This window comes from Citrus sinensis, chromosome 9 (assembly GCF_022201045.2).
Source record: "Citrus sinensis cultivar Valencia sweet orange chromosome 9, DVS_A1.0, whole genome shotgun sequence".
NCBI lineage: Eukaryota > Viridiplantae > Streptophyta > Magnoliopsida > Sapindales > Rutaceae > Citrus > Citrus sinensis.
Genome location: NC_068564.1, coordinates 24,154,610 through 24,179,690, shown reverse-complemented (window position 1 = coordinate 24,179,690; position 25,081 = coordinate 24,154,610). Strand labels below are relative to the sequence as shown.

Below are 25,081 nucleotides of genomic sequence, written 5' to 3'. Positions count from 1 at the left end.
AGAGATGGTAAAAATCTAAATAGTACCATATAATTGTGAGGGTATGGAATTTAAGGCCCCACAAAGTATTGTGGGGGCTTAATTTCTTCCTCAATTATGAAAAATAATTGAGTGCAAGCAGTTTTCTCCCTTTCGAAATATAAGTAGCGTAGAAATCCGTAGAAATCCTTCGAATATAAGAGAGAGTAAAAATCTTGATAGTGGCATATAAAATTCAATATAATTATTTTCATAATTGAGTGAAAGCATTTTCTCCAAGTCCCCACAAAGTATTGTGGGGGCTTAATTTCTTCCTCAATTATGAAAAATAATTGAGTGCAGGCAGTCTTCTCCCTTTCGAAATATAAGTAACGTAGAAATCCGTAGAAATCCGTAGAATATAAGAGAGAGTAAAAATCTTAATAGTGCCATATAAAATTCAATGTAATTATTTTCATAATTGAGTGAAACCATTTTCTCCCTTTCGAAATATCAGTGGAGTATAAATACTTCGAATATAAGAGATGATAAAAATTTAGACAGTACCATATAAGATTCAATGTAATTACAATAGTCTCATGTAATTAAAAAAAGATAAATAGATATAATTTAAAGAAATTATTCAAAATTTAAATAAAATAATACCACTTAATTTTGTGTCATAAACATTAAATATATATATAATATTAAAGCTTTTCAAAATTGGATAATACACACACACACACATATATATACTAATTGTGTTATAAAGACAGAAGAAAGAGACATCACACTTTCAAAACCTTTTGAAACAATTAACTTGTTCTCTGAACATTCTTTAAAGAAATTAAAAGAAAAGAATTTCAATTATATTCATATCGGTTTAATCCAAGTCGGCATAAAACCCTTAACCAAAGAAGGATTAAATACTTCCATTCTTGCTGTCCTTAGAGATGGGAGGTTCATCTCCTTTGATGATTCCCTACTCAGTAGTATCGAATCTAGTCTCTGTAAAGGACCCATTTCTTTTGATTGTTATCCTAACATAACGGTTTCTCTAAAAGACAAGAATATTTTGAAAAGCATGATTTTACAGATCAAAACACATAACTATCATATGTTAGAAGGATCTGTCCTAGTTTCATTAATTTTCAAAATATCGTATAAAGCTATGATTTCAGCGTTTAATACCCAACATAAATTCCAGTCAAAAAGAGATGAGATTCTTCTCTTGCAGACTGACATGTCTAAAGCCAACACCGTTATTCCAAAGCCAATCCAATGGAAAGATATCAATCTTCCAGATGAATGGATTCTCAAAGGAGCCACTACATCAGTGATTCCAAAACAACTTGAGCTAAATACAGAGTTGTAAAATGTGACTCTATATTCAGACGGTAAAGTCAAATTATCCTTTAGGAGATCTACTTCATCTAGATTCTCTGATAAAGATTCTTCCTCAAATTTTCCTTCATTGGAAAGGAAATTTTCAAAAATTCCTTCTGTTATAAATCTTCCTTTCCAATCAGTTAATAGTCAGCCTAGGTTTTCCACATCGGATATACCTAGTTCCTCCATACATTTGGTTGACTATGCAACTAGTGTTCCCCATCCTATCTACACTAGTCGCCAAAAACAGAAAGAGAATGAACCTTCTCCTCCAACTTCTCATACGTTTTCTGCTGTCACAGAAATTGTTATAAATGTTATTGAAAAAGATTTTGAACTGGATAAAACTCTCCTCCATAATGATTTTTATTCAGATAATAATAAAGAAAAAAGACTTTGGTTTTTCAAACATTTTCTAAATCAAAGAAAAGAAATCCAAGAGACATATTATGAATTTGTAAATTCACATTAAATTCATATATTGTTTTTTGATTGGTTTGAGATATATTCTTCGAATAACAACATCTCTTATCCCTTTAAAGAATCAAACCCTATTACTGTTATGAAGAAAATCCCTGAGTGGAATCTTTCTGATAGCAATAGAACCATAGAATATGAGCATCCACCTCTTAGGACTTTAACTATAAACCACGGTGAACCTCCTGTAGAGATTAGAGCCTCACCTTATAAAATCTCTAAACCTAATGATTCTGATGCGAATTTAAGTAGTATTATTCAACAGAGTAATTTCTGTAATACTAACTTAAATACAATAGGAAAACAGTTGACTAGAATAGAAAACCATTTCCAGAAGTCAACTATAGTTGTTTCTCCTATTAGCACAAAATCGGATTCTAACAAAAAGCTTAAGGAACCTATTTTCAAACATTTTCAGGTTTCGAAAACTAGTCAAAAGCTTGTTCAAGAGTCAAAATCAGATTTTGCTAAAGCCATTAGAGACCAATTAGATAGAATAGAAGCATCTTCTTCTTCTTCTAGTAAGGTCCAAATAGCCCCAGATAGTGCACAATCTAGCAAGATTGGTGTACTAGAATATGATAATGTTTCTATAGCCTCTTCAGATATAGAAGCATTTAAAGAAGAACCATCTGCTCCTAAAGCCAACAAAATCCATTGGGAATTAGCCCTACCTACTGTCAAGACTCCACCAGATCTAGCTATAGATAATAGACCGAGTACTTTAAATCAATCATGATTTAATGCATCTTCTGTCTATGAGTGGAATATTGATGGTATGTCTGAATACAACATCTTAGGCTTGTTCAAGAGTCAAAATCAGATTTTGCTAAAGCCATTAGAGACCAATTAGATAGAATAGAAGCATCTTCTTCTTCTTCTAGTAAGGTCCAAATAGCCCCAGATAGTGCACAATCTAGCAAGATTAGTGTACTAGAATATGATAATGTTTCTATAACCTCTTCAGATATAGAAGCATTTAAAGAAGAACCATCTGCTCCTAAAGCTAACAAAATCCATTGGGAATTAGCCCTACCTACTGTCAAGACTCCACCAGATCTAGCTATAGATAATAGACCGAGTATTTTAAATCAATCACGATTTAATGCATCTTTTGTCTATGAGTGGAATATTGATGGTATGTCTGAATACAACATCTTAGGCTTGTTGCAACAAATGACCATGGCAGCCAATGCCTATAAAACTCAGGCGGGAACTTCTGATAGAGCCATAGCAGAAATTCTCGTTGCTGGTTTTACAGGTCAACTTAAAGGTTGGTGGGATCATCTTCTCACTAAACAGCAACAATTAGACATTCTAAATTCCATTCAAATTGATGAGAATGGAGCCCTCATTCTTAATGAGTTCAATAGTCCAATTCATGATGCGGTAGCCACCCTGATTTTGACTATATCTCTCCATTTCATAAGTAACCCTTCGCACCTTAGGGATAAAAATGCTGAGTTACTACATAACCTAAGGTGTAGGAAACTTAGTGAATTCCAAAGCTATAAAACCACTTTCTTTACCAGACTCTTCCTTAGGGATGATGCAAATCATATAACTTGGAAAGAAAAATTCCCCTACCTTTTTAGGAGAGAAGGTTAGAAATTTCATTAAATCCTTATACGACAACCGCATTCCTTATGACGAACTCACCTATGGTGAATTAGTCGATTTTGTCAATAAGGAAGGTTTAAAGATTTGCCAGGATTTGAAACTTCAGAAACGTCTTAAATGGGAGCTTAGAAAATCTAAGCAAGAATTAGGCAGTTTCTGTAAACAATTCAATTATGACCCCTTTAAAACTCCCACTTCCAAGGATTGTAATGGTAAGTGTTCTTCGACACCTTACAAAAAACATTACAAGACTAAAAGCCATAAAAAACTTTTCCAAGATTTTAGAGAACTTTCTTATAAGAAACCTTCAAGGCCTTATAGAAAGCCCAATTTCTCTAAAAAGAAAGACTTTCGAGCTAAACAAAAAACCCCTTTTAATTACAAAGAAGCCACATGTTATAAATGTGGAAAGAAAGGCTATACTGCAAAATTTTGCTGAATGAATAGGAGGCTCGGCCTTGACGAAGAAATCATTTCTAAAGTAGCCCCTTTACTTGTAGAGTCTTCTGACTCTGAGTCTTCCATGACGGGAGATAGTGAACCTTTACAGGTTGATGAGTTAAATGACTCTGAATCTGTTTCTTCTAGTGATTCCGACACCAGTAGTTCAGATTCTTATTTAAAGAAAATCAATGTTTTAACTAAAGACCAAGAAATATTTCCTGAGCTTGTTAAACATATTTCTGATCCAAATCTTCAAAAGGAATACCTTGATAAACTTTTAAAAACCCTGGATTCTAATAAAGCAGAAACTTCTAAAGTTCTAATTGTCAAAAAGAATTCTTACGATCTCACTGAAATTTTGGGTAAAAAGCCAAAAAAGAAAATAATCCCCAATATCCAAGATCTTTAGAAAGAAATCAAAGAAATCAAACTCGAGATTAAAGAATTAAAAGAAAAACAAAAGAATGATTCTGAAACCATTCAACTTCTTTTACAAAAACAATTAGAAGATAATTTTGATAAAGAAGTTGAATCCGATGGTGAAAATGAACAAAATCTTGAAAACATTGAATCTATACCCAATGATTTTCTATTTGTTTTAAAACAAATCACCACCAGAAAATACTTGATTAAAATTACTTTAATTTTTTCTAAAGATTTTGAAATTGACACCATTGCCCTCTTTGACACTGGTACCGACCTAAATTGCATCAAAGAAGATATCGTCTCTAAAACATTTCATGAAAAGACAAAGGAAAGATTGTCAGCCGCCAATAATTCAAAACTAAAAATTAAATCAAAAGTTGATGCCTCTGTTCATAATAATGGTTTTGAATTCAGGACTTCCTTTCTTTTAACGAATGATATTCATCATACTGTCGTTTTAGGAACTCCATTTATAAATCTTATTACCCCATATACTGTCAATTATGATAGTATATCTTTTAAAGCAAAAAACCAAAAACATGTTTTCCCTTTTATTGAGAAACCAAAGACGAGAAACTTAAATATTGTTAAAGCTTGCTCTGTTTACCAGAACCAAATCAATGCAATACTTAAATCTAAACAGAATAACTTGTTTTGTTTAAAAAAAGATTTAAGTTTACAAAGAATTGAAGTCAATTACAAAATGACTTTATACAAAGAAAAATCTCTGATTTTAAAAATCTCATTGAAAAAGAAATATGCGTTGATTTACCATCTGCTTTTTGGAACAGAAAACAACATTTGGTAAATTTTCCCTATGAAAATTCTTTCGATGAAAAACAAATACCCACTAAAGCTCGTCCAATCCAAATGAACATGGAATTGGAAGACCACTATAAAAATGAGATAAAAGATTTAAAAACTAAAGGACTCATTGTAAAATCCAGATCCCCATGGTCATGTGCCGCTTTTTATGTAAATAAAAATTCTGAAATAGAAAGAGGAACACCAAGACTTGTAATAAATTCCAAACCCTTAAATAAAGCGTTAAAATGGATTAGGTATCTTATACCTGATAAAAAAGACTTACTCCAGAAATTGTGTTCTGCTTTTATTTTTTCAAAATTTAATATGAAATCTGGTTTCTGACAAATTCAAATTCACCCTAAAGACCGTTATAAAACTACTTTTACTATTTCTTTTGGACAGTATGAATGGACTGTTATGCCATTCGGTTTAAAAAATACACCCTCAGAATTTCAAAGAATCATGGATGACATTTATAACCCTTATTCTGAGTTCTGCATTGTCTATATCGATGACGTGTTGATTTTTTCCCAAACAATCGATCAACATTTCAAGCATTTAAAGACTTTTTATTTTGCCACCAGGAAGGCTGGTCTGGCTATTTCTAGTTCTAAAGTCTCATTGTTTCAAACAAGGGTCAGGTTCCTTGGTCACTATATTTCCAAAGGAACTATTACACCTATTGAGTGATCACTTTTGTTTGCGGATAAATTTCTCGATAAAATTCTTGATAAAACACAATTACAAAGATTTTTAGGAAACTTAAATTATGTTCTGGATTTCTACCCTAGCATTAATAGGATGTCTAAACCATTACATGATAGATTAAAAAAGAATCATGTTGCATGGACAGATGAACATACTAAAGTTGTTAGATTAATAAAGAACTCTGTAAAGAACATTCCATGTTTATTCCTTGTAAATCCTGCATTACCTAAAATCGTTGAAACAGATGCATCTGATTTAGGTTATGGAGGTATATTAAAAAAAAAAGATAATAAAGAACAAATAGTACAATATGTTTCTACCCATTGGAATGAATGTCAGAAAAATTATTCTACTATTAAAAAAGAAATTCTTTCTATTGTTTTGTGCATAACAAAATTCCAAAGTGATTTATTGAATCAAAAATTTTTACTTAGAATTGATTGCAAAGCTGCAAAACACGTTTTCGAAAAAGATGTTCAAAATATTACTTCAAAATAAATTTTTGCAAGATGACAAGTTATTTTAAGTGTTTTTTATTTTGATATTGAATTTATTAAAAGAGATACAAATTCTCTCCCTGATTTTTTAACCAGGGAATTCCTTCAAAACAGATAAATGCCGCCCAAAAAGAAAGACAAAGGGAAAGGGATCCTCAAAGACCTTGTGTCCCAGACACCTTCTAAAGTCTCCCAATCTTCCCCTCCTAAAGAAAAATTGCTTTCTTCAGCCATGCCAATCAAATCATGGATCGATATGATTGAAGACAAAGAAGCCAAATCTAAAGCCATCGCCTCTCAAGAACAGGTAAATGAATTGATGAAATCCATTTCTAAATCCCCCGAACTTATGCTTGCATTACAAATCTTTTCTCAAAGTCAGATTTCCCCTAACGAAGAAAAATCCATTTCTAAAGAAATTTCTAAAGCCTCTTCACAAAATATAGTTCTTTCTGGAGAAAGTTCATCATCCCAGATTGTTCTTTCCCAAACAAAGCTTTCAAAGAAAACTTCGGATTGATATGATAAAACTCATTTTCAAAATGTTTTATCCATGGAAGATGGTTTTTACCACACTGATCCTTTTCAAGCAATTTCAAACATTTTCCCTAAGGGATGGTTTTTCAAACCTTGGGACTTAACAAAGCCCCAGTGTTATTATCAAAGCATTTGGAGTCTACTGAGTCTATAAAATTTAAACATTTCTTCCTTAACGAAGCCCATACAGAACCAGCCTACTCCACTGCCACTATCTTAAAGGTTTTGAGCCCAAAACAATGGGGAGATCAACTCCATAAACTAAAACCCTTCCCCGCCAATTTTCAAATGCGTTTACCACATTGCCTGTCCTATTCTTACTGGGACTATCAACAGGCCTGGTTTAACACATTTTTTTATCCAAAACCCAAAGAGAACCCATTCTTGGTTATTTTTCTTCAACTCAAAAATAACCGTCCAAAGCCTTACAAATTGGTTCCAGCAGTGGTGGAATTATTTCGGCCCATGCCCTGAAATCCTCACCCAAAATGCCATCCAGTGCCTAAATCTTTTTAAAACCCATTATGTACCTACAGAATCTGAGAAACGATTTCCTTCTTTTCTCTGCTTCTGTACAAATTTCTTTCTTCCCTGGGTATGGATGTGGAATTACCGATACCATCCACAAGATACCCAACTAATTTTACAAAGAACCTTTAAAGTCAAATGGTGGTCAAAATTTGATGAACAGTCCAAATTGACTGTTAATATAATCGAAAATTGGCTCTCCTCTAAAGGCCTTCTACACCCAACCATCAAAGATATTAAAGCCCAAGAAACCTTCCTTACCCAAAAATCCAAAACCCAATCACTATTGGCAAGTGCCAAAACAGAAGAAAAATATTTTAAAGTCATGGAACAGCTGCTTGCATCTAGATCTGAGCCATCTGTTGGCAGCTCATCCGACAACGAAAGTGCAGAACCATTTATATCCCTTGGTGACGACAATAAAGACGACTGCTTTGGGATCTTCCCTCCAATAAAACACTAAAATATTATTTGTATTTATTTGTACTATTTCTTTTTCGTTGATGTAAAAAAAAAAGAGTAAAATTGTTTGTAATTATTTTGTCGGGTGGTCCTCTTGACACAAGTGAGAGCGCACATGTCTCTTCACCCGAATATTTTTAAAACTACAGTTTTGCTACATTAATGAAGCTACAGTTTCGCTACAGTTGTGAAGCTACAGACTCGCTACAGTTGTGAAGCTATAGACTCGCTACAGTTAAAGATCCAATCTTTGTATTTAAATCGGGAGGAAGACTTAGACTCCTCAGATTTTTTGAATTCCATTTTTCTTTTTTTCTTCTTCTCCTTCTCTCTCTCTCTCTCTCTCTGGGAATCAGGAATCAGAAGACAACTAGGAATTTTCCTGTCTTCAGATTAATTTTCCATTTCTTCTGTAATGCTTTCCTTTAAAGAAAAACAAAGCGAGGAAAATCAAATGTAAGATTTGTAAATTCTTTTAAAGTTTGTAATAAATTTAAATTTCTGTATGTTTAAATTTCCGTAATTTATTTTAAAGCATTTAAATTTCAGTAATTTAAATTTTATGCATGCTTTGCAGACTGATCTGTATCAGATCTGCCATATAACTTGTTACGTTTCTCAGAAGCAAAGAGATCGGATCTTTGTCTTCTGTTATATCTTCTCTTCTCCCTCCAACCATTCAAAGTATTATTTCTGGGATCCAGATCTAATACTATCTATGAGCCTTTAGATCTGTTACTAGGCTTGCTAAAGAAAACATTTTTTGCTTAAAGATCTTAAAAAAGGTATATCGGCTGGAAAACAGAACGTGCAAGATATTGATATATTCTAAGTCAGATCTTGTCTCAAAGGCAGATTAAGTTCTGCATCGATCTGGTCACAACGCCACGTACCTATTAAAAATTGGTAACTAAAATTTAATATTGACACACACTACTCAAGATCACCCAAAATGCCATCCACTGCCTAAATCTTTTTAAAACCCATTATGTACCTACAGAATCTGAGAAACGATTTCCTCCTTTTCTCTGCTTCTGTACAAATTTCTTTCTTCCCTGGGTATAGATGTGGAATTACCGATACTATCCACAAGATACCTAACTAATTTTACAAAGAACCTTTAAAGTCAAATGGTGGTCAAAATTTGGTATCAGAGCCAGGGGAAAGAAGGTGTGATATTTGGTAAAGCATCTGTGTTATTTATTTCTTTTTATTAAACGTCTGTGTGTTTGCTGAATTTTTTACTGGTAGTTAGTCCCGTCTTAAGATAAGGATAATTTGACTTTACCGTCTGAATACTGAGTCACATTTTGCAACTCTGTATTTGGCTCAAGTTGTTTTGGAATCACTGGTGCAGTGGCTCCTTCGAGAATCCATTCATCTGGAAGATTGATATCTTTCCATTGGATTGGCTTTAGAATAACGGTGTTGGCTTTAGACATGTCAGTCTGCAAGAGAAGAGTCTCATCTCTTTTTTACTGGAATTTATGTTGGGTATTAAACGCTGAAATCATAGCTTTATACGATATTTTGAAAATTAATGCAACTGGGACAGATCCTTCTAACATATGATAGTTATGTGTTTTGATCTGTAAAATCATGTTTTTCAAAATATTCTTGTCTTTTAGAGAAACCGTTATGTTAAGATAACAATCAAAAGAAATGGATCCTTTACAGAGACTAGATTTGATACTACTAAGTAGGGAATCGTCAAAGGAGATGAACCTCCCATCTTTGAGGACAGCAAGAATGGAAGTATTTAATCCTTCTTTGGTTAAGGGTTTTATGCCGACTTGGATTAAACCGATATGAATATAATTGAAATTCTTTTCTTTTAATTTCTTTAAAGAATGTTCAGAGAACAAGTTAATTGTTTCAAAAGGTTTTGAAAGTGTGATGTCTCTTTCTTCTGTCTTTATAACACAATCCGTCTTTAAAAAATCAAGTTTTTTTCATTTTATAAATCTTATCTTTAGAAACTTTTGGTAAATCCCAATTACAAAGGTTTTGAAAGTTTGATACCAAGTGTGTCACACACACACACACTTATGTATTAGGGATGGCAAAATCCGGGTCCGGGTCTGAGTTCAACCCGGAAAAATCTGGAATTTCGGATTCTGGGTTTTGAACCCGGATCAATGAATCAGTATCAATTTCTAAAATTCTAAAAATAAAAAATTAATACATTTCCAGGCAATAACACATCTAGATTCGTGAACCCGAGAGTACGAGTTGCGACGGACGACGGTGAACCCGAGCTTGTGAGATGTGACAGTAGCGAACCGCGAACCCGAGGCTGCGTCGGACAATGGTGGTGAATTGGATCGTTGTTTGGAGCTACAAGAACCCGAGGTTGCAACGGTCGTGAACGAACCCGAGAGTACGAGTTGCGACGGAAGACGGTAGCGAGCCGCAAGCCCAAGCTTCTGAGTTCTGACGGTGGCGAATCACGAAGGCTGCTGGCTGCAAGAAGCTAAGAACCGAAGCTTGACTGCATGATTGCGAATCGCGAAGGCTGTTGGCTGCAAGAAGCTAAGAGCCGAAACAAGCGGTAAGTTGCGCATTGCGATTAGGGTTTTGTTTTTTTGTTTGTATTTATATTAATCAATAAAATTACTTAAAAATAATATTAAAATTAGATATCCGGGTCCGGGTGCTGGATGTACGGGTTAACCCAAACCCGAACCTAGATATATCCGGGTTATTAAAATCTACTCCGGACCTAGATTTTTTTACATTTCGGTACGGATTCAACCCGGCCCAGATTATTTGGGTTCGTCCGGGTCCGGATTATTTTGCCATCCCTAGTGTGTATACATAAAATGCAGCTGAAAAATAAATTTCATGAAAATTATACTAAATACATTTTCAATATTTTCACTTTTTCAAACAAGCTATCATATACATTTTACTCCTTTCATGCTCATATATTAGTTTTAAAAAAAATTACCAAAAGCATTTTTATTTTTACCGAAAACTAATCATTCCTCTTTTCTAAACTAAATTCAAAACCATCATTTAAAAATAAATAAATAAATAAATAAATGCACCTTTATTTCGGTCCCATTTTAATGTTCAACTTTATCTACTATGCTGTAAATTTATATATATATATATATAAAGCTTACCATAAATTAATAATACGGTACCTGTAACTAGCATCTTATAGTGTTAACATAATGTTTAAAGTTTCTAAATTTTATGCCATAAATTAATACTATTTTCGTAAAATAATTAATAACCCGTAGGATTCCCTTTTAGTTTCTTTTAGTTTTAATTATACTTTAAAGTAATATTATCTATTCTAAAGTTTTTTTTTTTTAACTAGTTACATCAATACTAAAAAAATTTATTTTTCTAGTTTATTACTTTATTTGATTTAAAGTAATATTACTAAAAAATCAATAACGTCCCTTATACAACTTGTTTTTCCTCATTCTCTCATTGTCTTTAAATTTTTAGATAAATTACTAAATATTTTTTTTCATTTTTAGATATTATCCTTAAAACAATCTACTATACACAGTTTTAAATTCATAAAAAAAACTAATGATTCTTTTACTATAAGACAAATATTAAAATATCATTTGAAAATAATATCAAACACACCCTTAGGTTTTAGTGGTAATAGGATACCGGTTATAGGAATTATTTCCAATTCTTTACCAACTTTTTCTTTCAATCTGGGAGGAAACATGCATGTCATCTCCTAAATTTTGAGTCGTCTGCTATTGCGAGGACCTCTTTTGGGCCAACACATTTAGCCATTTATAAGATCCGGAATCCATATTGGCATAGGCCGCTTAGCCCTGGCACATGAGTTCCTTTGACCGTAATTATAATAATATTCTCCATATTTTTCTTTCTTTATACACAGTATTGCACATCTATTAATATTCAAAATTAAAATTCATTACAAACTATTAAAGGCCCCTTTGGAAGTAGGTTGGTAAAAAAACTCAAGCCAAACCTAGCTATGTATTTTTTTTAATATAAATTTATAAATTGAAATAATAAACTAAAATTTAAAAAATAATAGAAAAAATAAATAATGAAAACCTATACCCTCAATTCATAAATGATTGAAAAAGTTAAAATTATAACACTAAACTCTCTCTTAACCATCAATTAATTAAGAGACTATATAATTCGGAGAATACAGTTTTAAAAAATTATATTTTTAAATTTTTATTCGCTTCATTTTATTTATTTATTACTTTATTTTAAAATAATTATTTTATTTTATTTATTATTAATAATAATTTATTAATTATTAACTCATTATAAATTTACAATAATTTAATAATACGTGGAGGCGAGGCCGGCCCAAACCTAGCTCTTATATTTTTCCAAATATCCGCTTGAGGCTTGGGCTTACAAAGCCCTGGTCCGGCCGTCAATTGTCCTCCCTTATCCGGTGGGTAGTGTTACCTACAGCGCACCAATAAGGTTTAACTTTAAATTATCCATGCGGTGACGTAACGCTAATATCCAAATCTCAATTTGTTGCGACTGAATGCACCTTCAAATATATGTTACCAAAAATGGAAAAAAATTTCTCACGACTTTTTCTACACATGTAGAGAAAAGTAGAAATTAAAGTGGGTCACCACCTATCTAATCTGCACCGTTGCTTACAATTTTTGTCTTCTTTACAAACCCGCCGAGGTGAAGTATCCCAAACAACAAAAAATTAGAATGCAATAAACAGCGGGTGAGTGGCTGTTTCTTGTTCTGTGGACCACACATCACTATTGGGCGTCACTTCTCTCACTCGTTTCTTTCTAAATCACTGGCACAGCTGCCAAGCAAATTGATTATTAACTTGTCCCCCAGTCTCGATGCAAAGAACCTTACATTATTTTTTCTCATCCACACAAACTGCTCTCTCACACTAGTGGCTCCAATCCAATTTTGAGCCCAAACCAACAGCTGCAAGTCAACAGTAGTGATTTCATTTCTTTTCAACGACGGCTTGCCACGTGGGATTCGTTCACGTGAAGTCGCCACATGGACACACAATCTCACGTACATACGAATATAATTTTTTTTTCTTTTTTTTTTTTTGGTCTCTTGGATTTGGTGATGGGTGAAGCACGACCACGAAACAAAGGCATTGAATCTGTTTCTGCCCATACGTTTTTTGGGGCCTATGATTTACTCGTCTGACTTCTTTACTCAAATTTTTATATCTAGATAATGCTATCTTCTACGCCAAACCTAATACTTTGAAAATTATTTGTCCAATTATTCGGCCAACTTGTTGTTTTAATATATTTTATATCAATATTATATAAATTGCACGTATAAATATTTTCAATGCTTGGAATTCTTTTAATTTTAATTAGGACACAAAACTTTTCACGTGTTATTTAAAGTTAAATTAATGTAAAAAAAATTACTCAATTTACTGCAAAAATTTAACCTAATCATAGTAATAATACAAATAATAATATATATGTTCATTGATATTAATAACTAAAAAAAATGTCTAAAAAAACTTTATCTCGCAAAAAGAGGGCGAGCCAGCAGCTTTAGCAAAGGCATGTACAAGAGTGGGTTGCGGGACCCACATGACACGATAGAATAATTTTACGGAGAAGGCCCAGGTTGCTGTCACATGGGCTCTAGCCCAGTGTGGACAGAAATTGTCCACGTCGGACGGGTGGGGAATCTGCCGTCCCCTACGGCTACAGTGACACGTCATCACCCGATCCCCATGAAATATCTGGGGAGACTAGTACTAGTAGCGCTGTAATTAACTACTAATTGCTGCTTAACACGCAATGTATTTTCTCCCTCTCCATATCTCCATAACTGAATGCCCACGTGGTGGCGCTTTAGCTGATCCAGTAGTATTTGCATAACTAAAGGAACTGACATATATCCGCTGGTGCTAAGCCTTACTTGCCCAACTCAAATAGCCTCACTAATCTTCCGCCACGTCAGAATATTGCAGTCGGTCGGAGAATCTTTATGGTTTATTTCGGCAGTTATGAAGGCCGTAACGCACGTAATAAAACCCAATTAAGATTTTTTTTTAATCTTTTCCACAGTCCGTACATGACCAAATTACCCTCAGAATGGGGTTGTAATACCACCAGTGAGCCCATTATCTTATGTTTTCTGAAGTAAAGACATAAGTTTTTCGTTTATGTCAAATACATCCTCCATGGCTTACCAAATGACTAAAAGACCCCCCAAGTACTGATGATTGACCGCTTAACAGTAGAGATATTTCAGTCATTTCAGAGGGATTTCTGTTAGGGATCTATTGGATACAAATAGGTAAACTCTGACCTTATTTGTGAAATTGTAAAAAGTCAGGACGAATATACGTTATTACCCCTTAAATTTTTAACGAATTAAACGCGAAAAATCAGGGTTGCCTTCCTCAAAATCGCTACAAATGATCTCGTTCGTTTTCTCACATTCTCTCTCTTCGAACTGAAAGAAGTGATAGAAAGTACAAAAACAGAGAGAGCGAAAATACGAAAAAAGGATATAAAAAAAAAAGAAAAAATAAAAGGAAAGATGAGGAAGTGTGAGCTGTGTGAATGCCCGGCAAGAATGTACTGCGAATCGGACCAGGCGAGCTTATGCTGGGACTGCGACGAGAAAGTACACTGTGCGAATTTTCTGGTCGCCAAGCACTTACGCTGCCTTCTTTGTCACGTCTGTCAGTCACTCACGCCGTGGAAAGCCTCCGGCCCGAAGCTGGGCCCCACAGTTTCCGTGTGCGACGCGTGCGTTGCCGCCGCTCGCTGTGGAGTCAATGATGACGATAAGGCTGTCGTTCGAGGAGGAAGTCAGAGTGAAAGAATCAGCGGCCATGACGAGACTGATGATGATGATGATTACGAAGACGAAGACGACGATGACGATGACGATGAGGATCCTGATGAGGAAGAAGAAGAGGAGGATGACGAGAATCAAGTGGTGCCGTGGTCGGGGGACGATTCACAATCGCCGCCGCAGCCGCCGCCGCCGCCGGTGTCCAGTTCCTGTAGTAGTATTAGTGAAGAAGACTTTTCGTTGAAACGGATGCGTGATTTTGGTGATCTTTTTTCTGATGTGAGCCTCTATTTAGTTTTTTTTTCCTTTTAATTTTCTTTTTTCAATTTTGTTTTCAATGCTCTGCTTGTTTTTTTTTTTTTTCCTCTTCTTCTGTATAACTTCTTGCATAGAATTGTGGGCGGATCTGGCAGGATGTGATTTTTTTTTTTAAAAAAAAAAAAGTTTAATAAACATTTTTCTGTGAATTAAGAAATTAGATGAAAGTATATAGACGAACTGTTTTGACTGTTGAACGAAGAGTAGTAAGACTCAAATTCTTTTATTTATTTTATATTCTTACATCTAACCTTATGAATATTCTTTTTCAAATGAATGCAGGACGAAATCGGGTGCTCTTCGCGACCAGTCACAAATGAGGAAGCCGCCGCTTCAATGAGCTCATATAGGCCATTGAAACAGCCAAGACCAACGATATCTGATTGTGACCGAGATCACGGTCAATCAGTCTCCAGATCAACGGCTATTATTAGCTCCCTCCGGGGACTCCAAAATCAGACGATGACAGACCAGGGTGACGCCGCCGCTGCAATTACTGGGATCTGTCGATTGAGCAGAGATCATCAGACCCGTTGAATTGATTTCACTCCCCCACTAACCTTTTATTAATTTTGAGCTAGTTCTTTGTTTTCACTGATCAATATTTACACCAATACCTTAGTAGTATTATTATTTTTATTATTATTAGTTAGCATTGTTCTCATGTGGTCATTTTGGATTTTGGTTCATTGCATGGTCATTGATTGGTATACTCTTGTCACATGAATTTGAACTTTCTTTGTAACTTGGTTTATTGATTGATGATTGTAACTTTGTTCCATTCTTTAATATGTATATGGGATTGGACTTTGGAGTCTCTAATAGGTGTCCATAATGTTTTCTGCTATTAGAGAATAGAGATGTTAGAGGGCATGAATTCGAGTTCTATACGACTCATAATTTTTATGAATTAGGGTGGAGTGGGAACGGATTTCTGATATCGAAAGAGTGTAGCAGTTTCCAAAAATGAAAATGATTGAACAAGTTGATTTCGTTTTGGGGAAGAAAGTAAGAAATGAATTGAGAAAACTCCGAGGGAATGTTGAAGTCAACTTATTCTCGCCCAAAACATTCGAATGAAAGGAAGGCAAGGTAGGTCCAAAATACGACTCAACTTGATAACTGAAACGTGGGAGAGCGTGTGCATCTTCTTTCACGTTGCAAAATTTATGACCATCCAAATCTAAAGAAGTCGATATGGTGGTTTTCTAAAGTTAAAAGGGTGGCTTTCCAAAGTGTGTGGCTCAAAAAACACGTTATGATTGACTTGGGACGAGTGGAAGAGTCTAGAATCTGGATATAAGCATAAGCTGCTGCAATCTTTGAATCTTCAAACGTCTGTGATCGGATGGAATTTAAATTTAACCTAAGCCAATGAATGTGACTTGGTGTCTGTTGCTATAATAAAAATTGGGTAATTTTTAAAAATCTCCCTTAGGTTTGGGCTTGTTGCAAGTAGATGGTGAGAATTAATTTATTTGTAAAAAACTCTCTACCATCAGTTAATTTTAACATTGACCGTTAGTTGACTGTGCAAAGATAATATTACCTTTAACAATAATTTGTAGACAGAAATAACTAAAAAAAAATTAAAATTATTGGTTATTTTACCCTTTTTAAATTATTGATATTTTTTTAAAGTTTCTACAAGAAAGATAAAATTAAAAATTTTAAAAATTCTCTTTAAATTATTGACATTTTCTTAAAGTTTCTACAAAAAAGATAAAATTAAAAACTTGAAAATAAAATAGTTATAATCTTTACCTATGATATTGTAAATTTTTGGAATTGACAGTGATAAAATTGTCAAAAAATAGGGTTTGTGCTTTTCGCACCAACAATTTTAATTTTTTTTTTAGTTATTTCCATCTACAAATTGTTGTTGAGGGTAATATTGTCTTTGCACAGTCAACTAACGGTCAATGTTAAAGTTAACTGACGGTAGGGGATTTTTTTATAAATAAACAGATTCTCGCCATCTACTTGCAATAAGTCCAAACTTCAGGGGAGATTTTTAAAAATTATCCAATAAAAATTTGTTTTGGGGGGGTGTTTTAAAACGTTTTCAAATTTTTTATTGGGTATGAAAATGAAAGGGATTTAATAATAATGTTTGGTTTGGGTATAGATATAATTGTTAATGCTTGCATTTGGTGAATGTTTTAGTTATATGATTGTTTATTTAGTCGATGAAAATGATGAAAATTATCTTCAGATATTGTTAAACAACTTAACGAGTGTTGATTTTCTTTTTAAAAAAAAAAGAAGGGTCAATTCACTTAAATATTATTGTAGGGTAACTTAATAGTAACGCAATTTCAGCCAATGACCTCACTCCCCTCTTTTTCATTTTTGTCTTTGTGGGGTTTTAACGAAATCAAATGGAACTTAGTATGGCCTTAATAATAACACAAAATGTTGTAGTTTTAAGTCATTGTGTTATGATTTGTAGTTAGCGTTGGAGTATTTTTCTTTACTTAAATATCTTAAATATTCTTGTTATTTCTTGTAAAATATTATATGTTGAAAAATCTTATGTCAAAAAAGAGACGACCGAGCCACACATATAAATTTTTTCAAAGGATCCTATTGCCAGAGCCTCGCATGAGATTTTAAATTGAATCTTAAAAAGTAAAATTCAATGTCGCTGATTAAAATTTATTATAACCGAGTTGGATTGATTATATCAGAGTTGTAAAATTTCTCTAATATCCTTTTGAACTTTGGCGCCGTGGTGATATTGTTTTGATTATTAGGAATTTGCGGCGAATAACTACTTTATTTTATTTTATTTTATTATTTTATTGTTAAGCATCTCCTAACTAAGCTGACTCTCAGATTATTGCAAGTATAGCCTGATGTAACTCTATATTTATGTGCGATGTATACTAATTTCAAAAAAAGAAAATAATTGGAAAAAAATAATTATAGGTTAAAACAGAATCTGTGGACCGAAAATTCTGTTTCCAAGTTCAGCTCAAATCATCCGAGCATCCAAAAGACAATCTACTTAGAGATCTTGCTGTCAACTTCCGAATATCATCTTCCCTTGGCCTTAAGAACTTCAAGGTTGACACGTTATTTTGAAATCTTTAAAGGTATCGTCAATAAGATTTTTGGTGATTCTTTAACTGAAAAACTTGGCAGGCATCAGATTCCTGATAAAGAATAAAGCACACAACTCATTGTTGCTTAGGTCAAGTTTTACAGCAGATTGATCAGGTCAAGTTTTACAGTATCCACCGCCACACAACTCATTTTAATCTTCATTGCAGCAGATCGCTCAGGTCAAGTTTTACAGTATCCACCGCCACACAAATCAGCTTAAGTTTTACAGAAACTCTTTAACGGTTTCGGCACCATTCTAATATGAAATTTTGGCAGCAAATTCAAGTGCCCATCAATCCATTGAACTTAATTGCCAGAATTTATAAACCAACATGTTAAAAGAAGAAAAATAAGACTTGCAACTAGCTAAACGCAATCATTGTCCTAGAAATGATGCGTATATCACAATGCAGTCAAAGGCATTAAAGAAAATTAAAAGCCTCATCCACAATACAACACCAACAATTCTTCCCAAAATAGTTCACAAATGAGAAAAGATGTTGCGAGAGATAAAGAAGAGGCCGATGGAAGAACCCTAACATCTCGTAGATTCACAAGCTTCCATCATCATGAACACCTCATTCATTCCTCTCCGTGTGATCAGCTCACCCAGAAGAATAGACGCTTTCCTAAATTACCTAAACAAAAGTAAATAAAAATCCAACATTTAAGGTATTATGTTGGAGAACTAGAAGCAATGGGGAGAACTTTATGTGTGAATATTAACTCAGATTATACAAACTGACCAACAATTTAAAACCCATTTTCAGGATATGAGACGTGCATTATCTAAATGATGTGAAGAATTTAAATACATAGAAATATGTATGTTCCAACTGGAAGCTACATACCTACTACACAAAGTATCATGTAATGGCCTCAATTACTAGCTTAAGCATCTGCAATGAAAGAAAAGATAATCAGTACTTACAATACAGCATCGAATATAAATCTCAGACACCAAACTATAGTGTATCAACTACCCAGATTGCAGTTTTACAAATACTTTATTGAATAAAATACAACCCCATGCTCAGAAGAAATCAGTAATAGAGACAATTTAAAATTAAGAATAAAAAACTAGCAGCCATGCTTTGATTTCAGGTCCCAACAAATTTCACACTTTCAATACAGTTTTACAGAAGCACAAAGGCAGTAGCAGGAACGCTGGGAGAATAGAGAAAATTCATGTCAATAGTTCTGCCAATTCAATACATGATGGAATAGCAATGACTCCATAAGTTTTCATATTTACTCAGGACAAAAACGTACTGAAACAACATAAAGATGATATGGTAACCTCTCAGTTCTAACATGAGTATGAATTCTTCAAATAATGCAACCAATTCTAGCGGGAATATATCAAATATAAAGCTTTTTGAAGTAAGAGAATTTCATTATTTGATGGCAGAATACATAAAAAGTTCTGTTCTACATTATCATAAAAACATGCTCTCCTTTTGATAAGAGTAGTATCCCATCAATGTCCCAGATGTCATTGAGGCATTAAGGAACCCCTAGTAAACCAGATCAAAGTTTTGATAAAGTTTAACCAACAAAAATGTATCAAAGCACAGTAAGGTACTATTGAAATGTGGTAATCTAGGCATATTAGAGACCATCCATCAGATGATACTATTTAGATAAGCAACAGAAGCCAACGAAAAGTCAGTAACAGCGATTACTACCCATTGAAGGAAATGGGAGAATTAGAAGGCCCAATCGACAAATTCAAAGGCATTCAACAGAATCAACCCAAAAATAAAATAAACTGCATCATGTCTACAATTGGAGCAGAAAGCTCCTATTTAAAGATAGAATCCAGCAATATCCAAAATATAATGCTAAGTGGAGATGCTTTCAACGCAATCCAGAACACATTCTGCTTCCAAACAGTCAAAATTGAAGCAGATGAAATAAAAATGCATATAAACAAAAGTCTTAGAAAGGGATGAATATTGTCTTAGTTTATACTTGATTCTTGTGTTAGTTTCGTCTTGATTGTGATTCTTTAAATATCTTACGCACTTATATCGAATCTTTCATAATTTTGACTTGAGATTTGAGATTGATACAGCCTAAGTTGAGAGTTTTAGATTGAGTAAATGACTGTTTGCCTCGATTCTACAGTACTTAAGTTTACCCAGGCACTATAGTCAGAAATAGCTACCTATAACCCTTAAGAGTGAAGCTATCCTTGAGTAATTTGAGCCTATGTACCACCAGTATGTAGAGGATAATCTACCATGAGAAGAAGGCTACCTTAAGAGGTAGAGTGAAAGCTCCTGACTATGAAAAAAAAAAATGAAAAGAAAAGAAAAAGCATGTGCTTCAAGAAAAATCAAAAGAAAATGTTAATTTATGCCTGGAAACAAAAAAAAAAAAAGAGATCAAGATGATGAGGTTAGTTTGACCTACTCTGTTTATTATTCGAGACAAGGGCTGTTGATATTAAAAATTTTGAGAATGAGTTTTGAATGAATTGATTCACACACAACACATGAATCCAATATGAGATGAGGCTGACTATTCAATTAAAAGTTAGAACTTTGCCAATATTTTTAATTTTCTTTGAGCTATATCCTTTATGCAATCTTTGAGGCATTTTTTTTATGATGTTTGTGGGTATCATTGCTGGAAACCCTCACGAGACTATAACTCGTCCACTAGGGCCGCCTAGGGGTTTAAAGGCTTGTTGCATACGCTAAATGCAATCGCGATCACCTGCGAAAGTGGTTTAGTTAAAATTTTCTTTTCGTAGTTTTTATTTTAGTTTTTGCTCGAGGGCTAGCAAAATGTTAAGTTTGGGGGTATTTGATGTGCTCATAATTTATCTATTATTTTAATGCTTCCATAACTTAATTTTATGTTAAATTATATTTTATCATCCAACGTGTACAAGTTGAATCTGAAATATTACCCATGTAATATTCAGCAAGCTTCTAAAGTATTCAAACTTACTAACTACAACTGTTGCTTATAGCGATCAGCAAGGTCTACTAAGCCGTTCCAATGTGCATTTTTCTCCCCAATAAAATACAACTCGCAGTCCACCACACAGCAGCCAAAAAATTTAACATCAAGCAACAATAACACAGATACTAATGTACAATTCAAACGAAAAAACCTCCAATGGTAATGTAATTAGAACTGCCCCTCTAATGAGCTTTCTCACCAATCATACAAAGTTCCCAGTCCAATAACTCTAATCCACTTAGAAGATGACAAAAAGACCTTAAAATTAATTTCATGTGATTGGTTAAAACTTCAAAGGAAATGCACGTTTCATTCAACAACAAGACCTTAATTATCACAAAATCCTTATGCAAACAAATCAACACAAACAGGTTCCAGAAGCATACTCCATATACATAGGGCATGATCTTGCATAATTCAATACATGAATAACTAAAGCAACAATCACCAAAAGGGGATAACAAAAGCATCAACTTTCAAACTTAACTTCACCAACAAGTATCAAGACACCCAATGGCCATAATCAAGACATCAAACAAATAACAGACAAACAAGAACCCAATTAAAAAAAAAAAATCTACTATCTTGAACAAAATTCAGAAAGAAAAGAAAGAAAAAACCTTTAAGTTTCCGGTCAACGTGATCATCCTCGTCGTCCTTCTCCGGCTCCTTAACTTTGACGAGCGGCTCGCCATCGTCTTTATCATCGGGATACCTGACCACAACGACAGGACAAACGCAATGATGCACGCAATAGTCACTGACACTCCCCAATTTGCCGTCACTCCCTCTCTTCTCAGCACCAAAACCCCTGCTCCCCATGATCACAGCGCTCAAACTCAGCCTCTCAATCTCCAAACAGAGCCTCTCCCTCATATCATGGTCCTTCACGATGTGTATCTTGTACGGAAATCCAGCCTCCTTCAACGGCCTCGCCAGATCAGCGGCTTTGGTGGCGGTGAACGTGTCGAAATCGTCCTCCAGCTGTTTCTGGTGCTCTATGTTGGAGGCGTTTTCGCTGTTGATCTGTTGTTGCGGGAGCGGGCCCCAGTCGGCGCCGAAGAGGACGGAAGTGGGGGACACGTGGACGAGGATGACGGCGTCGCCGGGGCGAAGGTAGTGGTGGACGGCCCAGCGGACGGCGAAGGCGGACTCGTCGGAGAGGTCGACGGCAACCCCGATCTTGCGGCGGGCGAGGGAGGTGGGCGTTGGGGTGGCGGCGGGAGTGGTGGTGTTGGCGGAGGGGTTGTGGATCTTGATGGTGGGGAGGTGGGGGTGGTCGGAATCAGGTTGGGTTTGCTGAGGGTTCATTGTTTTTCTGTTCAGTGTCTTCAAACAGAGATTGAAGTGACGATGAGGAAAAGAATCGCGATTGTCTTGGAGAAATGACACGAAAGAGTAGCGAATAAGGAAACCAGCGTTAGTGGGATTTATGAAAGGCCATGGACTCCCTGATTGATTTGATAAAATTTCCCTTTTTTTTTTTTAATTTTGTTTCTGTAGAAAAAGAGAGAGAGAATATTATTATGTCGTGTTGGGTCACATTTGGATGGGGCTGTGGGCTTTAGACTTTGGTTGGATTAGGTTACAGATGAACCCACTATACAAAGTCAACGTCAATGATGGGTCTGCATTTTGCATATTTTCAAAGAAATTAGAAGTTTCTCTTCTAGAATAGATCGTAAATACCATGTTGGTCGTGAAATAAGTAAATAATGTCGGTTTGTGTTTTTTTTTTTTAATTTCAAAAAACTAATATTTAAATAGTAGTTATATTAAGTCTAATTACATGTCACAAATGCAATAATTAGTTGTATTTCCTCTTATACACCATAAACTTTCTCCTCTCATTCACACTAGTCGACTATCGTACCGTACCCTCTTCTTTGTCTTTTGTGCTCAATGAAATTGAATAATTGTTAGCAGCACATAAGTTAAAAATAGTGTATGGTGCAATTGTTGCACCATACCTGGACCTCGTTCACCTTAAAAATGTTTTTGTATATAAAACTAGGATGCAAAATTTTTATCTACAAGACATTTCATTTTGCTCACAATAATATACATTACGCCCATTTTTACAGTACATCGATTGGGATATCGTATCCGATCCATAGATGTGCTAAGGTTCATAAATTACAAGGTTATGTATGTATGTATGTATGTATAATATTGTATGGGTGTCTCCACTCTATTCTATTTTATTTTTGGAAAATTTACAAAAATAACCTTAAAATTTTTATAATTTTTTAATTTAACCCACCTAATTTTTTTCTATCATAACTAGCTAAACATCCTATTTTTGGACTAAACTGCCCTCACCACTCTCATCAAATTTACAAGGGTATGCCACTTGAAAATTTCCAACACAATTAAATGCTCTCAACCCTCAACAACTTAACAAACCTTCATCACTCTCAATAATATCAACAAATTCTATCAAAAAAGCATTGCGTAATTGAAGATATATTCATCAATTGGAGAGCTTCTTAAGGTTAGTTTATACTCTTACACAATATAAACCTTTAATCTATTGATTTTATCAACTAAGTTCAAAATTAAAGTGGGTTTTGTTGCAAATGTTGTTATTTTTCATTAATTAAACATTATGATTTGTTAAAGTACTTAGTTTGAGTTGAGAAATGAAGATAAATCATTGAAAATACTAAAAAATCGAGCAAAAACCGAAACCTAGAACAGTGAGATAAGCAATAGGACAAGTATCTGTCTCACATAAACTCACTGCGTTTATGTACGACATGCACCTGTCCCACTGCCTGTTGCACATAACTTAGTGAGACAGACACATGTCCTACTTTCATTTACATAAATGTAGTGCATATTATGGAGTGAATAGTATAGATGAAATGGAGTATATGATTTTGAATTTGATTTGTCTCGTCGTAAGTTTCGAAACGATATATTATGCGCCTAAAACAGAAACATGTAGCTCAAATTATGACTTTCGAAAAATATTTGAAATTTAGTGAGACATGCTAATTTAGTGAGACAAATCTGTCTCACATAAAACCAGTGGGTTTATGTGTGACATGCACTTGTCCCACTGCCTGTCTCACTTGTTCGAAGCTTCGTTTTTTATTTGATTTTTTCGTATTTTCAATGATTTATCTTCATTTTTCAACTCAAACTAAATACTTTAACAAATTACATTATTTTATGAATGAGAAATAACAACATTTGCAACAAAACTCACTTTAATTTTGAACTTAGTTGATAAAATCAATAGATTAAAGGTTTATATTGTGTAAGAGCATAAACTAACCTTAAGAAACTCTCCAATTGATGATTATATCTTCAATTATGTAATGTTTGTTTGATAAAATTTGTTAATTTATTGAGAGTGATGAAGGTTTGTTAAGTTGTTGAGGGTTGAGAGCATTTAGTTGTGTTGGAATTTCTCAAGTGACATACCTTTGTAAATTTGATGAAAGTGGTGAGGGTAATTTAGTCTGAAAATAGGGTATTTGGCTAGTTATGATAAAAAAAAAATTAGGTGGGTTAAATTCAAAAATTGCAAAAGTTTTAAAGCTATTTTTATAAATTTCCCTTTATTTTCTGCATGTTATTTATTAGTGGATGTATACTCAATTAAAATATCTCTAGTGTATTTTTTTACATCTTAGTTACAATAAGATATGAATGATTGTCTGATTGGCTATTATAATGATGTGTCGACAGTAGTGTAATTGATCCTATATTAACCTATTACATTATTGTAACACATTGTTATCGTACTATTCTGTTGATTGCAACGAAATATACATTTGTTTCATAAATCATGAAATTCTTAACGGCCAGTGGGGCAACGGGCGTAATTAAAATTAATTATAATATTATAAATTAAATTAATACAAGGCAAAAAAGACGACAACATTGTGGACGTGCCGGAGTGGTTATCGGGCATGACTAGAAATCATGTGGGCTCTGCCCGCGCAGGTTCGAATCCTGCCGTCCACGACTTCAGTTTTCTACTGCTCGAAACTTCTTTTTTGTTCTTGTTTTTTTTTTAA

At 34.1% G+C, this 25,081-nt stretch overlaps 2 protein-coding genes and 1 non-coding gene across 3 annotated transcripts; 2 read left to right on the top strand and 1 right to left on the bottom strand.

Moving 5' to 3' along the window:
* The first annotated feature begins 14,246 nt into the window (after positions 1 to 14,246).
* LOC102620746 (uncharacterized) lies at positions 14,247 to 15,788 on the top strand. Its single transcript, XM_006464593.4, has 2 exons — positions 14,247 to 14,927; positions 15,249 to 15,788. The coding sequence occupies exons 1-2, from the start codon at positions 14,388 to 14,390 to the stop codon at positions 15,501 to 15,503; spliced, it is 795 nt and encodes a 264-aa protein (XP_006464656.1). The 5' UTR covers positions 14,247 to 14,387; the 3' UTR covers positions 15,504 to 15,788.
* A 2,586-nt stretch (positions 15,789 to 18,374) lies between these two features.
* Positions 18,375 to 22,595, bottom strand: LOC102621041 (universal stress protein PHOS34). The gene is made up of 3 exons (XM_015527072.3): positions 21,671 to 22,595; positions 18,926 to 18,973; positions 18,375 to 18,712 (listed from the first exon to the last, which is right to left on the bottom strand). Exons 1-2 carry the CDS (start codon positions 22,359 to 22,361, stop codon positions 18,966 to 18,968), a joined length of 699 nt encoding a protein of 232 aa, XP_015382558.2. The 5' UTR covers positions 22,362 to 22,595; the 3' UTR covers positions 18,375 to 18,712; positions 18,926 to 18,965.
* Positions 22,596 to 24,946: 2,351 nt separating this feature from the next.
* On the top strand, positions 24,947 to 25,028 carry TRNAS-AGA (transfer RNA serine (anticodon AGA)). The gene has a single exon. It is a non-coding gene; the product is annotated as a tRNA-Ser (tRNA).
* The last annotated feature ends 53 nt before the right edge of the window (positions 25,029 to 25,081 follow it).

What these genes read in the sequence shown, in the direction of transcription:
- LOC102620746 (XM_006464593.4), top strand. Translation starts at nt 14,388, where the DNA reads ATGAGGAAGTGTGAGCTGTGTGAATGCCCGGCAAGAATGTACTGCGAA. An exon ending in TTGGTGATCTTTTTTCTGAT is followed by an intron (nt 14,928 to 15,248) that starts GTGAGCCTCTAT and finishes AAATGAATGCAG; the next exon opens with GACGAAATCGGGTGCTCTTC.
- LOC102621041 (XM_015527072.3), bottom strand. Translation starts at nt 22,361, where the DNA reads ATGAACCCTCAGCAAACCCAACCTGATTCCGACCACCCCCACCTCCCC.